The sequence below is a fragment of the Strix aluco genome, chromosome 7 (assembly GCF_031877795.1).
Source record: "Strix aluco isolate bStrAlu1 chromosome 7, bStrAlu1.hap1, whole genome shotgun sequence".
Classification (NCBI taxonomy): domain Eukaryota; kingdom Metazoa; phylum Chordata; class Aves; order Strigiformes; family Strigidae; genus Strix; species Strix aluco.
This window is the reverse complement of record NC_133937.1, coordinates 4891293-4906914: the sequence shown is the minus strand read 5'-3', so window position 1 is coordinate 4906914 and position 15622 is coordinate 4891293. Positions and strand designations below refer to the sequence as shown.

The 15622-nt window shown below is 39.9% G+C and overlaps 1 protein-coding gene across 1 annotated transcript; it reads left to right on the top strand.

Annotated features, from left to right (window-relative positions):
* Positions 1–480: 480 nt before the first annotated feature.
* LOC141925762 (nucleolar RNA helicase 2-like) lies at positions 481–15520 on the top strand. Its single transcript, XM_074830273.1, has 15 exons — positions 481–626; positions 1230–1496; positions 2773–2848; positions 3575–3753; positions 5280–5397; positions 6320–6505; positions 7054–7199; positions 8188–8337; positions 10046–10207; positions 10969–11088; positions 11886–11959; positions 12160–12319; positions 12628–12762; positions 14066–14110; positions 14969–15520. The coding sequence occupies exons 1-15, from the start codon at positions 522–524 to the stop codon at positions 15173–15175; spliced, it is 2130 nt and encodes a 709-aa protein (XP_074686374.1). The 5' UTR covers positions 481–521; the 3' UTR covers positions 15176–15520.
* Positions 15521–15622: the final 102 nt, after the last annotated feature.

The following is a 15622-nucleotide window of genomic DNA, read 5'->3' as shown; positions in this document are numbered from 1 at the left end:
AGCAGAGCCCTGCACCGCTCTCTGCCGCCCGCCTCGGTCCACGGCCGCTTTCAGTCACGCCGGTACCGGCATTTCCCCCTCAGGCTTCTCCAGAAGCTCCCAGCGCCTCACGCTGCCATCGCCTACCAGCACCTTTCCCGCTTCCTTAAAAAACCCCTCCCAGCGGCTCACGCGCGCCGCGGGGGTACAACATTACGCAAGCCCTGGGGAAAAGCCGGTGGATGAGGGCAAATTGCCACTCCCCCGCCGGCCGGCCGCCCTCCCGCCATGGCGGAGCCCTCACGGTGAAGGATCAGGGCTGGGCACGCGCGCCACCGCCTCGCGGCCGCGGGGCATACCGGGTCCCAGGGCCGCGGGGCATGCCGGGCCTTGTAGTCTGGCGGCGGAGACGGCCGCCTATTGGCTGCCGGGCGCGGCCCGGCCCCGCCCCCGTTACCGGGGCAGTGGGCGGCCTCTGTTTCTGTCACACAGTGTCCGGGCGACGGCGTGGCGTGCGGCGGCGCGGCTGCCGGCGAGCGGAGATGCCTGAAGCCAGCCGGTTTAGCGCTAGCAGCGGGGCCGAGTCGGATCCCGAGTGCCCTATGGAGTGCGAGTCAGCCCTGGAGAGCAGCCGGCGGCGGCGCAAGGTACCGGGGAGGGCGCTGGGGCCTCCCGCGGCTGGGTACGGCCTGGCCGGGCCGGGCCGCGCCGCCTCGCCTCGCCGGCACGCTGAGGCTCGTATCCGGCGGGTCTTGCCTCGGGTCGCGCTCCCCCCTTCCACCCCGGCCCGGTGGCGTGGGCCGGAGCGGGTTTGCGCGGCGTGGCCACGGGACGTGCCGGGCCGGCCACGTGCGCGGCGGTGGGGCCTCCCGGGAGGCCGGCGGGCTGCACGGCCTGTGGCGCCGGGCCCCGCCTCGTGTCTGGCCGGCCCCTCCGGGGGCGGTGGTGGGCCTGCTGGGCAGGCGTGTGGCCAGCCTCGGCGCGCAGCGGCCCGGGGAGCGCTTTCGGGTGCAGCCGCCGGGGGAAAAAGTCCCGAAAATGAAGGCCCGGGTGTCTCGTGGTCAGGAAAACGCCCCTTGGCGGCAGCTGCGCCGGGGCAGGGAGGGGTCTGCTGCTTTATACGAGCCCCCCCAGCAATAACTAGAGCGTAAGACAGTTTTAACGGTTCTGCAACGTCTTTTCTGTTTCATGCTGCTTGGATCATGTGCGTGTTTTCTCATTGACCGCTGTGTTGCTGTGTGCCTTACCAGAAGGAGAAAAAAGAGAAGAAATCTAAACGCCGTGAGAAATCTCAGAAGAGAAAAACTCAGACGGAGGAAAGTGAGCAGTCGGAGAATGAAGTTGATTCCCCGAAAGTCAAGAAATCGAGGGCTCAAGTTAAACAAAATGGTGATACGAGAGAAGAAAGCCCGGAGAACGCGAAATTATCTTCCTTAAATGCGAAATCCGCCCACAAAAAACGTCACAGTAACTCTAGTGAAACATCAAGTGGTGATGGTGACAGTGAACAAGAGCAGGTAAAACTAACGACTTATTTGGTTATAGTGATGTGCTTAGCTTTCAACTCCTGGGTTGCAACAAGGTTAAATTTAGAACAGATTATCTTTTTTTTTTCTCCCTGTCAGCGGAAAGACTGCTATAAATTTTCAGGGTTTAAAGCTACTTGGACTGTCCCTTCTGTCGATTATTTGCAAAAAATTTAAATTATGAAAGTCCTAAAGTTCTAGATCATGGTTTTCCTCACTTCATCAGTCCAGTACTGTGGTAGCTGTTGGCAGACGGACAAACTGCAGTGAGATAGTGTTTTGATATGATTCAGCATCATTAGATATGATTATAATTGCCAGAGATATAGTTTAATTGACTTCTTTTTGGTATTAGGAGTACTTCTCTAGTGAAATGAAGAATTATTTGATTTTTAGTGGGAAAAAAGTTAATGTATTATGTTCTTATGTATCATCTTATTAAATAGTAATTGTTAATGTGAGAAAATGGTCCTTAATGTAATCAAACCTCACATTGTAGCAGTTTTGTAAGTCTTTTTAAGCCTTTCTGTAAGAATGTTTTTATTTTGTTTAACTATTTCTATTTTATTTAGGTTCCTTTAAAATGGCTTGACATAAACCACATTTTTTTTGAAGGGAAACCTATCTTCTTGTACCTAGGATTTGTTTTGAAAAGTCTTTTTACCTGTATGTTCTGCTGTTGCTTGGTTTTGTTTCTTCTTCCAATTGATGCTTCACAAAGCATCCAGGGTTTCCCTGGTTTCCAGGGTTAGCATTCTTTCCTCACTCTTAGCATTTTAGTCACTGTGCTGTTAAAACATATATGAAACGCATGATGAAGTAGGTGTGTTTCTACATTGTAATGTTATTCTTTTGGGGATCCATTTCTGTATCTGTAAATCACTGTGCTGTATTAATTGGGAAGTAGGAAACAGGCTAGATATCAAGCCTGATTCTTGCATATTACAACATACCTGTTAGACCATTAGTAATTATTTAAAATAGAATGTTAAAATTTAATTAAGAGCTTTCAGAGTTTTGATTTGGGTGTTTTGCATTTATAGAGTTATGCCATTAGATATGAAACAGTCTTGAATTACAGATCACTTTTGTCTACCTTTGAAATAAGATATTAAGTAAAACAAGGCTCTTTAGCTGCAGTTGTGATACTGTCACTGAAAATTTGACCCTTGGGTATGACACCAGTGCCTATGCCATTACCTTGAATTTTCTGGTGGTTGTGTGATGTTCACATGGAATGTTATCTGATTTATTGTTTACCTAACAGGAAATGACTGAAGAACAGAAAGAGGGTGCTTTCTCCAATTTTTCGATTTCCAAAGGGACTGTTCAGCTTCTTCAAGGTAAATTTCTTGGCATGATGTGACCGCAAAAAGTGAATTATCTCTATCATGTGTTTTTATACTCAACATATTCAATCAGTGAGCTTGGAGATGTGCTCTGCTTGTGTGTATGCAAGCATGGATGCTATACAGAAGGCACATTGATTACCTACTCTAAATGCAGCTTTGAACATAGACTTTTCTGTTTGCAGTATTGCCTTTAATCAATCAGCCTTTATGGTAGAATTTTAAATGACAAGCTCAAAAAAATAAAATAATTCTGTGGGAGAATTTTTCAATTAAAAGTTATTTTGGTGTGTGTAAAGGAAGACCAGTTATATTTAGTATCTTTGACATTAGTTTGTACATGACTTAGTATGAATTAAGAGAAGAATAGAAGTGGTTTTAATATGTTTTATCTGAAAGGAAGAGATTTTCATAGATAGGTGGGGAGTATTCCATAAATAAAGCCACAGTACTTGAAGGCTTTCATTAAAGGCTAGTAACTTCAGCTGTCCCTGCTAGCACTATGTCTGGTGGTATGAAGTGGGGGAGAGTAAAGTGGACAGTCCCAGGGCACTCTTTACAGATGACCTCTGTGATTAAATAACTCAGTGGAGGTGATGATACAGTCCTGATTTACTTTAGAGTTGATGGAAGTTCTGCTTGGGATAATTTCCTCTGAAGAGCATGCAAGAACACTTGTAAAATGATAATAATTAAGGAATTCTGTTGAAATTGTCACAGCTCGAGGAGTGACGTACCTGTTCCCAGTGCAAGTGAAGACCTTTGACCCAGTATATTCTGGTAAAGATGTCATTGCTCAAGCACGAACTGGAACAGGGAAAACGTTCTCTTTTGCTATTCCCTTAATTGAAAAGCTTCAGGGAGACTCACAGGAAAGAAGAAGAGGCCGTTCACCAAAGGTAACTTATGCATAGTTAGAATGCTGATTTTGTTTTGTTTTATGTCAGAGTGATTCAGATTTTTAGCCCTCTGGAAAAGTTCTTCAAGTTTGTGCAGGTATAAGCTAACCCACATTAAAGATTATTTGAAAGCTGTTTTCGTTGCGCTTTGTCTGCATCCTGTGCTGCCTCACCCTCTGATCAGGAGTAAAGAGCACAATAGCTCTATCCACTCGTCAGTTCCTTTTTCTGCTTACAGGGAGACCGGAACTACAGGTGTTTGACATGTTGCTATTTAATTTTGTTCAGTCACCTTACCTGTTCAGGTCCAGTGGTTACTGGACACTTGTTTTTCTCCCAGATTAGTAGCAGATTAGTGACTTTTTCTGATTGATAAAAGCTGTCCACTTAACTGTGTTTCTTTAAACATGTAAATAGTGGGAGGTTTTAAAAACAGACTTAGTTTTCACTAGGGCCACCACCAGGTATTCCAGCTTCTGCTCCAGAGAACACAGATTCATTATGAGCTGTCTGCACAGGGAATACCATGTATGTTTTTTCACCAAATTCTTATGATGCCCTTCAAAACTAGGTAGGCAAAGCTTATCATATGCCCGTTAATAGTGGATTATTTTTTTTTATCAGTTTATTCTATCTTGCCACCCATCTCATAGATTACCTGAAACTCATTCCAAAACTAGTAGTACCTCTTCTATTTGTGTCTGTCCATCATGTTGGCTGTCTGACTGAAATGCTGGCTCTAGATTTGGCACAGTCTTGCGGAGAAGGGAAAGCTTTCTTTGATGGAGTCACAAGTCTTAAAAGGATTTCAGGCCCATACCATAGTACACTACTACTTTCTTTGTGTTTCAATGTTGAAAGAAGTAACAGGATAAGGATTTTAAGGTTCTTTTGTCGAGCCACTGGTGCCAGGTTTGAGAGCATTACTGCAATCACATGTTAAAAACTAAATTAGTTAAAACTCCTAGCTAGTAGCTTGCCCATCACTTGTGGTGAAGCCTGTATATTGGAAGAGAGGATGGTTCCTTCTGCGGGGATGTCAGCACAGGCTCCAGAACCATGCTGAACACCAGCTTTGCAGACTGAACATATGTTTCCCTGAGTCACAGGGAAGCTGAGAGACAGTTGATAGCTCTTTCTTACACCTTCTTGCAGGACTGTGAAACATTACCGAGCATGTGTAAAAACATTTGATTACCCAAATCCTTCAGTCTTGTGCTCAAACAGCATATGTGCATGTAGAAGAAAACTTGTAGCTGATCTGTTCAAGAGCTAAAGTTAAATAAGATACCTCCTGTCTATCTCATTTAAAAAGAAGTTAGCCTGCCTAGATGAACATGTGCTGAAGATTAGTGATTTTTACAAGAGACAAGCAGTGTGTTTCTCTAATCTTTGCTTAGATAACTATTTAAACCTGATTTAAAAAAAAAAATGATGTAGATGGTCAGACCTAAACTAGTGATAAGTCTGGCGGTTTCTTGGCAGAACCCATGCTGAGAGAACATGTTTGTCTTTCTTCTGTCTAGGTATTAGTTCTTTGTCCAACAAGAGAGCTGGCAAACCAGGTTGCCAAAGATTTCAAGGACATCACAAGACAACTAACAGTAGCCTGTTTTTATGGAGGAACTCCATATAATGGACAAAGTAAGTGACACTTATCACTAATAACTGAAATGTCAATTGACTGACATATTTGAGAAATGCAGTTGGGTCCTTCCAAACACACACTTTTAACTCAAGAACTGGAGAGTATTCATGGGGAATTCCGCAGCTCAAAATGTATCTTCTTATGGTGAGAAATAATCATATTATTACAATATCTCAATTATATTCTTGGTGTTCCTTGTTTACTCACATACTTTAAATTAAAGTAAAAGAGAATGTAATGTGTGTATACAGAGCATTTGGGTTTAGATTCTTGTAAAGATTTCTATTTTCTTTTAAAAATGTTTAGTCTTAGAGCTGGGTTTGGGGTTTTTTTGTGTGATATGGGATATCTAGAGGATTTGTAAAGTGGAGAAGGATTTCTTCATTGCGACAGTGTAATTTACTGTCTTGATGGTTGTAAACAAGGCAAATGAGAGTGGGAATGAGAATAAGCTCTTTCATCGTAATATATCTTGAGACATTAGGGATGTTTGTTTTTTTTCCTGCAGAACTTTAGGAGGAGGTGATCTCAGTAATTTGGATGGTCAAATAAATAAAGAGTTTTTTACATTTCCAATTAAGGTAGACAATTTGGAAAGAGCTAACTTCTTCCAAAGTATGTTAAAAGAAGCTCTTTGTTTGACACTTTATTTAACTCATGGGTAGAGGAAAGGGAGATGGGAAATCTTTTTTCCTTCAGGAAGAGCAGTAGAACTTCTACCTTACCAATTTTGGCTTTTTTTTTCCCCCAACTTTTTTCCTCCCATTCATCATTTGTTCTCACTTCCATTTGTAAGGAATGTACTTATGAATGGTTTAAGAAGCTGTTTCATTATTACTTACCTACCATGTGTTTTTTATGTAGAGAATGCTCCATAGTTCACTGCTAACTCCTCTTCTGCTCTTTCCTGTTTATCAGTTGATCTCATGAGAAGTGGCATTGACATTTTGGTTGGGACACCTGGTCGAATCAAAGACCATCTTCAGAGTGGCAAGCTGGACCTTACCAAGGTCAAACATGTTGTACTTGATGAAGTTGACCAGATGCTGGACATGGGATTTGCTGAACAAGTGGAAGACATTTTACGAGTTGCATACAAGAAGGGTAATCTCAATATTTAAACAAATAGTAGGAAATGTTAGTAATAATTTAGTCCGTTAAAATTCAGGTATGTTTTTCTGAAAGCCGCAAGATGGCTTTGTTTAGAAATGACTGAATACTATATATTGTAGGAAACGTACTGTGACATTACATGAGGAAGTGTTGTGAAAGTGGGAATCGTTCAGACGACCTTTGCAAAGCTTAAAATCCAATACCTAGGGATCTGTAGATAACTTTAACACCTATCTATAAGTTGTACTTGGACTTCTTCCAGTTAAATGGAATTAGAAGCCTTTTACCCTTTTCACGGCTTGAAAATAGATTTGATTTTTGGTCGTAATAGCTTTTTTCCTAATTTTGAAAATATTTAGACTTTCCAGAGTATTTTTTCTCCAGATGTTGGTAATGCATAAATTTACAAAGCAGAATTGCCTTCTTTATTTTATATGCTGATATTTGACATCATATTTTTAATAATGCATGTAATCAACTTGTATACATCTGTAAGTTGAAACATATGAGGTTTGTGAAACATTGTTCTGTGTTTTAAGATTCTGAAGACAATCCGCAGACACTGCTGTTTTCTGCAACTTGCCCACATTGGGTGTATGATGTGGCTAGGAAGTACATGAAGTCTAGATATGAACAGATTGACCTTATTGGGAAAAGAACTCAAAAGGCTGCTACAACAGTAGAAGTGAGTAATCTATCTAATGTGGAATGTTTTCAGGCCTTTTCCCTTTTCCTTTATGCTACGAATGGTCATCCCATCCTAAGGTACATTATCAGAATGATGTTGAAAGTTGGTTTTGTAATTATTTTTATAAGTATAAGGCACATTACAGCTAGTCAGAGTGTTTCTGGGTTTAGGATCCGTCTGTCTCTTCTCACAGCATCCTGTAACCGTATAGACATCTCGGGTAGAGTGAGGATTCAGTTATCAGTTAGTTTTGTTGGTTTTCAGAGAAAAGCAGTATCTGGATTTATCCAAGTTGGAAACAAAAGGCACAGATTAACATCAACCTGGCTCTTTTAAATCATCATAGCCATCACAGCCGAATTGTGTATTCTGTATACAGGAGATTTTTTCCAGGCTTCCTGTGGGTATCTCACCTCAGCAGTAAATACCATAGCAAGGAATACAGTACATATATGCTGAAGCCTGAATTAGTTATCTTTACTTGGTAAAATAAGATACTGTTTCTGCCTAAGTACTGCTTAGCGGTTACTTTTGACAGATCAGTTTGACACATTATAATTGTATCAGTGGGATTGAAAGTATGTTAACCTTGTGCTTGAAAAAAGCTTTTAACGCACTGTATTTATTTGTTTCGCTTTACCTGACAAAGTTTTAGTTGATAGAACTGTGACAAAATCTTGCACCCCTGACTGTCCTCCACATAAATGATATAACATCTCCTGGGGGTTTTTTTCCTTGCTTTAAAAAAGGGATTTGTACACTGTCATCTTTTTTTTCCTCTTACTGTAATTATTTTGCTTAATATTAATTGTGGTGGGCAGAAGAGCCTTATGGATTTTACCTGTTCCAGGAATGTGAGTTAGCATATTTTGCCCATCAGGAAACTGTGTAACTCTTTAGTATTTCTGGATTTTACAGTTTCAAATGTATTAAAAAAGAATCTTATGTTTTTATGTAAGCTAAACACTGGAATTCTTTTCCATAGCATTTGGCTATAGAGTGTCACTGGTCGCAGAGAGCTGCGGTTATTGGAGATGTCATTCAGGTCTACAGTGGCAGCCATGGGAGGACCATTGTCTTTTGCGAGACCAAAAAGGAGGCAAATGAACTGGCTCTGAATGCTTCAATCAAACAGGTATCATCTGTATTAAGTAACAAAACCTGTCAGAGGTGTATCAACTCTGTTTTAAAGGGAAACTTTAAAAATGGATAAGGCAAGTGGTCAGATAGTGCAGCCTAGTCCTGAAGACTATAATGCTGTAAACTTTCAACCAGTTTGGGTTTTTTTAAAAGGTTCTTTTTGGCAGTTTTGAAACTAACAGATACTGCGCTACAAAGAATTTTTTCCTTAAAAGAAGAGCTCTCATTGACATTAAATGAAACAGTTGTGAATTAATTTTTCTGCAGATTGTGCTGTCTTGGATTAAAAAATGGTGGTAGACTTGGAGAATTACTAGGATAACGGGTCATGATACTAGAATAGCAGTTACTGAGCTGAGATGCTGACATTAATTAGTGTTGTTGGGGGGCAGTTGGGGTTTAGAGCTGTAATATAACAGAGGCTATATTTGTGTTTTCATCAAGATGTTCATTAGCTGTTATGAAGACCTTAAAGATGTATACACAGAAAGAATTCGATGTGCCATCTCTTGTGAATGACCTCTAGTGTATTCCTGAGGTTTGTGGTATGGCACACGCTAGCACTGGTGGAAAATTAACATGTTGATGTAGTGGTGCAATGTCTACGATGTGTAGCGACACTGGCACTGCATGGTTGGTTTTGGTGGTGGTATCACAGCAACTACTTTTTCTGTATGTGTTTTCATCGAGGAGATGGGTGATGTCTAGAAAGCAGTACAGCACTATGTCCTTAGGGAAAGGAGAAGCTTTTTGATCTGCTACAACCGTGTTCAGGAGTGTTTCTCCTATGCTCCTAGATCACCTCAGTAACAGCTAAACCTGAACGTGGCACCTTATCCTATGTTACTGGTGGTGTTAGGGATATCAAATCTTGCATGGGCTATACAGAACTCTGATCTTGGTAGGTAAGAGAAGGAAATTACTTGGATGCTTCAGTTTTAGCATTTTAATACTTGCTAACAGAATATATGTCTATTCCATTAACCAGCTGAAGTAAATCCAAAACTGTCTGAAAAAGAGGTTTTTTTGAATTCTGTGCTGACCCTAGCATTGTGTTAGTATTTCTTCAAATCATTCTCTGTTTACATGTGGAAAATCTGGTAGCCATCTACAGGCAAGCTGTGAAATGTGAAGTGGAGGAAAAAACCAATTTTTGTATGGTACTTGTTATTGCTGTGATACACAAGGACTTTCAGAATGTTTGGATTAAAACAAAATTAACTTTGAAGCTGTAGTTAATTTTTTTTTTAGGACCCCCTTATGTTTTAATCCTTTAATTGGTAGTGGAGGAAATTAGTATGTTAAGGAGAATTAAGAAGCAATACTATTTTGGAAAAGATGTCTAAATGAATACTAAGAAGGCCTAAGAAAATTGTTAAGGACTATTTTGAAACAGCTAAGCCTTGTATAGATGGTGTGGATGGCAGGTTAGGGCATAGTTGTGTTCGTAGGTCACAGTAATTCGAGGTGCAGATAAGACACATGTTGCGATTCTGTTTTCCTACCTTTGTTAAAGATCTTTGAGGTATATGAATAAGAAGTACTGAGTAAATATTGTAAGACACCTAAATTATAAACTCTGGTAATTCAGTTCTGTATCTTGCCATATGGTATCAAATACCAAGATATTGCACCCCAAACTAGCATAAAATGGAGCACTGCCTTGGATTTTGGTACAGTCCTATAATCATACTGTTTTTCAGGATTGCCAGTCATTGCATGGTGACATTCCTCAGAAACAAAGAGAAATCACACTGAAAGGTTTTAGAAATGGTACCTTTAAAGTTCTGGTTGCAACCAACGTCGCTGCCCGTGGTTTAGATATCCCTGAAGTTGACCTGGTTGTACAAAGTTCACCACCAAAGGTAGGAGATGGTTATGTTGGGTGTCTTGTAATAATTTGTAGTTTTGTTTTCAAGTAGTAGATGTTATCAGGTGATGGTATTCACCACACAAACTTTATCAGCATTGCATTTAAGGGTAAGAAATGTCCTGATAGAAGGTAGTTTCTCAGAGGATTTTTTCAGAGTGCTTCAGTCTCCAGTATGTTTAAAGATGGTCTCCTTAAAATGCCTTCCTTTAAGGCTGTTCAAAGCCTCTCCCTTCAAGGCTGTGTGTGATCATTGCAAGTCTGGAAGCAGTGAGAAGTCAAGAAAGGCTGTTTGTCTTGCAAGAACAATTCATTAAGTAGGGGCATATATGAGGAGGGGACCCCAACAGTGAGAACATTGGCTGAAGTTAAGAGAGTTTAAAAGAAACAAGATAATTTTTCAGTGAATTTGCTATTAATATCTCAGTAATCATGCTCAAGTTAATGTGCAGGAGGGTGAGTGGGATTGTTACAGAGGTATACATGCTCAAAATGTTTTCTCATATTCTCTGTGGTGATGCCAAAACAAGACTTAGTTGCTTCATGAGCATGGTTCTGGCTTTCAAACTATGATTTTTAGAGGGTTATGGAAAAGCTTATTTGTTTGCCTTTAGTGAAACAATGGTTTGTAATTTAATTCTCTGATGCAATTATTGTGTATTTTTCATGCTTAACTGTAATAGCTTCTACTAAATTATGTGAATACAATGAATTGATTAAATTGCAGTAAATTACATAAGGGTATTTATTTTGAAGGATGTGGAGTCCTATATCCATCGTTCTGGACGCACAGGTCGAGCTGGACGAACTGGAATCTGTATCTGTTTTTACCAGCGAAAGGAAGAACATCAGTTAAGATATGTGGAACAAAAAGCGGTAAAGTATAGTTTTCTTCTAATCATGAACAATGAAATGTAATGTGTTAGGGTAGCATCTAAAATCTTCCTGTTTTGTTTAATACTTCAGTTACAAAATAGAGCTTATAAAGCATCCAGTTGAGGTTCAGTTACTTAGCAGAGTTTGGGTACAGTGTCAGTTACTGTGGAGCAGGGAGCGTGCTGCAGATTCTCATGCCCACGCTTTTTCAGCAAATGCCAGTAAGATTGTACCTGTGGAAATGGGAAAAAATAAGCAGGATTTCAGTTTAGTGTTCACCCTGGCTTGTCATCTGATCAGTGATTTGCATGTGTGTAGCTTTACCGAGAGCTGTTACTTCCATTTTTGCACTTTGTGCACTGTTCCATATGGTTTTCTCACCGATTAAGTATTCAGTTGGGATGAGATGGTTTAGTCTCGGCACATAAAACTCAAACTTACATTTAGAAAGGCTGTGTAATTGTAAATCAAAGTAAATCAGACTAAAATTAATATTTTAAAATTTGTAGGTCTTTTTTTCCCCTGGAATCTGCTGAAATGGTCTCTGTTTATTTCAGTTTAAGGTCACCGAATCATTTAAACTGACCTGGTACATAAAAGGCTTTTAAGTGTTACCCATTTCCCTGCAAGCTTAACCTTGTAATTTTCACTAGCAAAAGTTGGGAGTTAAAAGGTGAAAAGAAGAAGAAAAGTGACAGATTTAAATGCTTGCTTCATTGGAGTCCAGTAGTGTTTCTTTATAACTGTATTATTTATGGTCTACAACCTTCATCTGTATTTTGCTTTTTAAATTTCAGGGCATTACATTCAAGCGTGTTGGTGTTCCTACTGCAACAGATATAATAAAAGCTTCCAGCAAAGATGCCATCAGGTGTGTTTGGTGACTCAAGCCCTGTTGTATCTTCCTGTCTTCCTAGTTCAGATGGGCTGTCTGGGTAGCTCATTGCTGTCTCTCTGAACGGATCAGTATTAAAGTCTTGGACTGCTGTTTTTCTTGTATTCCAGAGCCTAGTAAATACTAGTGTATAATGCTTTGTTGGTTTTTTTTTTTTTTTTTCTTTAATTACTTAGGTGTCTGGATTCTGTTCCTGAAACTGCTATTGAGTATTTCAGAGAATCTGCTCGGTTGTTAATACAAGAAAAGGGACCAGTTAATGCTCTGGCTGCAGCTCTAGCCCATATTTCAGGTGCTACTTCCATTGAACAGCGCTCCCTGCTGAACTCGGATGCGGTAAGGCTGGATGGCTCAACATTTGTCTTGAATCTGAAAAAAACCCAACACACCTCTGTGATGTTTAAATAGAGAATTATTTGTCTCCTAATGATTTTGTTTATGGGAACTGTACTTAAGCCACTAGGAACTACTGATTTAGTTAAAAGCAAGAATATAGTGAATATAAATATACTTGCTCTTCCATAACAGTATCCACTTGAAAACTTAGTTTATAAACTGTAAATTAGCAGGTTTCTTGTGTCTGATAGATGTGCTGAAGTTTCTTCCTCTGACTGAATGGAGCATGCCCACTTTCTGCTCTTTAGGGATTTGTGACAATGATACTACGCTGCTCTGAAGAAATAAACAATATGAGCTATGCTTGGCGAAGACTGCGAGATCTGTTGGGTGATGATGTTGATAGGAAAGTGAACAGAATGTGTTTCCTCAAGGGAAAAATGGTAAGCTTTTTTTGTATCTTTGCTGCTGAGCTTTTCTGATTGTAGCCTTTTCTCAGCAATTGTCAGGGGAGATATTTGGTCTTTTTTTCCCCCACGTTCCAGGCTCTGTTGATAAGGACATAACTCTGGTAGAAGCATGGGCCTCAGTCTGTTTTATTAGGGCTCAGGCATCTCAGGGGCTTAGGGCTCTGCTTGACACTTCAGAACAGATGTTGAATGAACTTTTATGTAGAGATTTGTATTAAAGCATTAAGATTGGTGTGAGTGCAGGTAGAACGGGTGCCTTTAGGAGGTACCAAAAGAAGAGAGATGTAAATATGGCAGATGTTGATGGCACCTAGTTTAGCAAATCATCAAAATCACAGCACATCTATATGCCAATACTGAGAATACCCAGACTTGGTAAACTAGAAAGCCCTCAACAAGGGACAACCTACAGTTGAACAACAGTTCAAAGACTCTTTTTTTTTTTTCTTCAAATAAAACCAGTTCTTGTCCTAAGTGTTGTGTGTATTCTCTTCTACATTCCCTCTCTGTGTAAAAGTTAACCTGCATGTCTTGCCGTATGAATTTCACACGTAGTTCACAAGGTTTCTTATCCAGACCATTCTGATGTTAAGTTTGACTTGAGGACACTTTTTTTATGTCAGTGAACTGTTTTTACTATTTCTGTGCCTGAAATTTTTTCTTAGTGCATCATTCGCGCATGATACTTGATATTGCGTTAATTGCTAAGATTTGTTTTATTGTCCTTGCCTCTGTCTCTTCACAGCATGGTTCTGTATTTGATGTGTGGAACGCTATCTATGGATGGTTTTCCCTACATCAGATTTGTAATTCTCAGTTTCCAAATTGCTCATTCAGACAAAGAATAGCTTTTTAACATGTGAATTATGTATTATACTTAACCATTCAAGTAGTTTAACTTCAGATTTCTAGTCTGAACCTAGATACTCACTTTATTGGCTGCATAAAATTTACAGAAGACCACATTTTAGGATGGAAGAGGGTTGTAAGCTGTAAAGAGCTGTTAAAGAGCCAAGAAAATATGAATTGGAAATACTGGCTATGCAGAGGAAGGAAAAATGTATATTTGAGGAAAATGTTAAGAGAGTGAAAGTATTGGTGTTCTGAGAAATACTGATGCAGCTTTCTCAATGTTCAAAGACTTTGAAGTATCTTAAATCTCTATTAAAAAATGTAAATGTAAACCTGTTTGTTCTAGTACATAGATTTGTAGGCTCTATTTTTTTTTTTAATTGCAGTCAATTAAAAGGCCATTAACATTATTCTCTCTTTTCAGGGTGTGTGCTTTGATATTCCTGCAGCAGACCTAAAGGAAATAGAGGTATGTTCAGTGAAATTCCTGGTTATAGCAGACTGTAGATGAAATTGGCTGGACTGGGTTAGGCAGAAAACATTATGTAGCCTGTATCCTGCCTTTCCTAGTGGCAAAAGGGATGGCTTTGAAGGAACTAAAGAAGAGAAGAAACATACAGTGTTCCTTTCCTAATGTATTCCCATCTCCAAAAATCTGTAGCTTGAAACTTTTGCTCTGAGAAGAGTGGTGGTGTGTACAACCCACCCCTTGTTACTGCTGTTGGATTAATCTTTGTAGGAAACGAGTTTCGTTACGCTATAAAATCAGCTTTTTTTTTCTATTCCCCACCCCCCATTCATTTCAGCGAGAATTCTCTCCACAGAAAAGTGAATTCTAGGTTTTTGCTTGGCAGAAGTAGTATTCCCATGCCAAAATTCCCTAGACTTCCAGTGTTTCTTTCAGGTATTTTTCCCTTAGTGCATCTCTATACCCTCATGTCCTAGCATTCATTCACAGGATCCTAAATCAGTGTTTCGCTCTGGATTAGAGGGGAATTGAGGGGAGGGTGTGGATTTGTGATCAGTAATAATTGTAGTGGTATTCTTAGTAAATGAAAGCTGGGGAAAGAGTTTACTGATGAGGCTGCTCTGTAAAGCTGTTGAGTGGGTTTCCACTCTGTTCTGTAGGATCTGAAGTGTACTCAGACAGCTGTAGCTCTTACGCTTAAAATTTTGAAACCAGTATTGACCACTTTAGTTAGAAACTTGAATCCCCTATACTGGCTCACAATTTTGCCTTTTCAGTTGAGCAGATGTAGGAATTATGAAATACCCTGTATTTGCATACCTAGAATTTAACTTGCTATGTCTGACTTTATTTCAATAGGCAAGATGGGAAGATTCAAAACAATGGCGTTTGTGCGTGGCGACTGAATTACCTGAGTTAGTAGAATCACAGCGAGGAGGTGGCAACGGAGGAGGAAATGGCCGAAGCTTCTCAAGCTCCAGGAACGGGCGGCGTGGTAGCTCTGGTAGAAACAGATTCAGAAGCAGAGGCCAGAAACGAAGTTTTGACAGAGCATTTGATCGTTAACTTCAACCGTGCACAGTGGGACTGCAGTATTTTATATTATGTTAAAATAGGCTATTCCTCTGTGTTTGTACCACTTGGAAAAATCTGTCATTCAGATTTTTTTTTTTCTCAGTACTACTTTGGTCATAAACAAGATCCTGTTCACTTTAAAAAACACAAAAAAAAATATTATTGTTTCCTTTCTTTCTTGTATTTCCATTTCAACAGTAAGACTGAAATCTTTATTCCAGAACATGACTGTCCCATTCAAAATTGTAGCCTGGCTCACTGTATAATATATAGATCTTCACTGCCGGTCAAACCTGTACATTTTCCAGAAAAATAAAATATTATTTTACAAGTTCATATCGTACATTAGAAGGTTTTACAAGTGCATGTGTTGGGCAAAGGTGAGCGGTGTAGTTTGAGTACAGGTGGGGTATATTTTTTATGACAGGGGAGGCATTT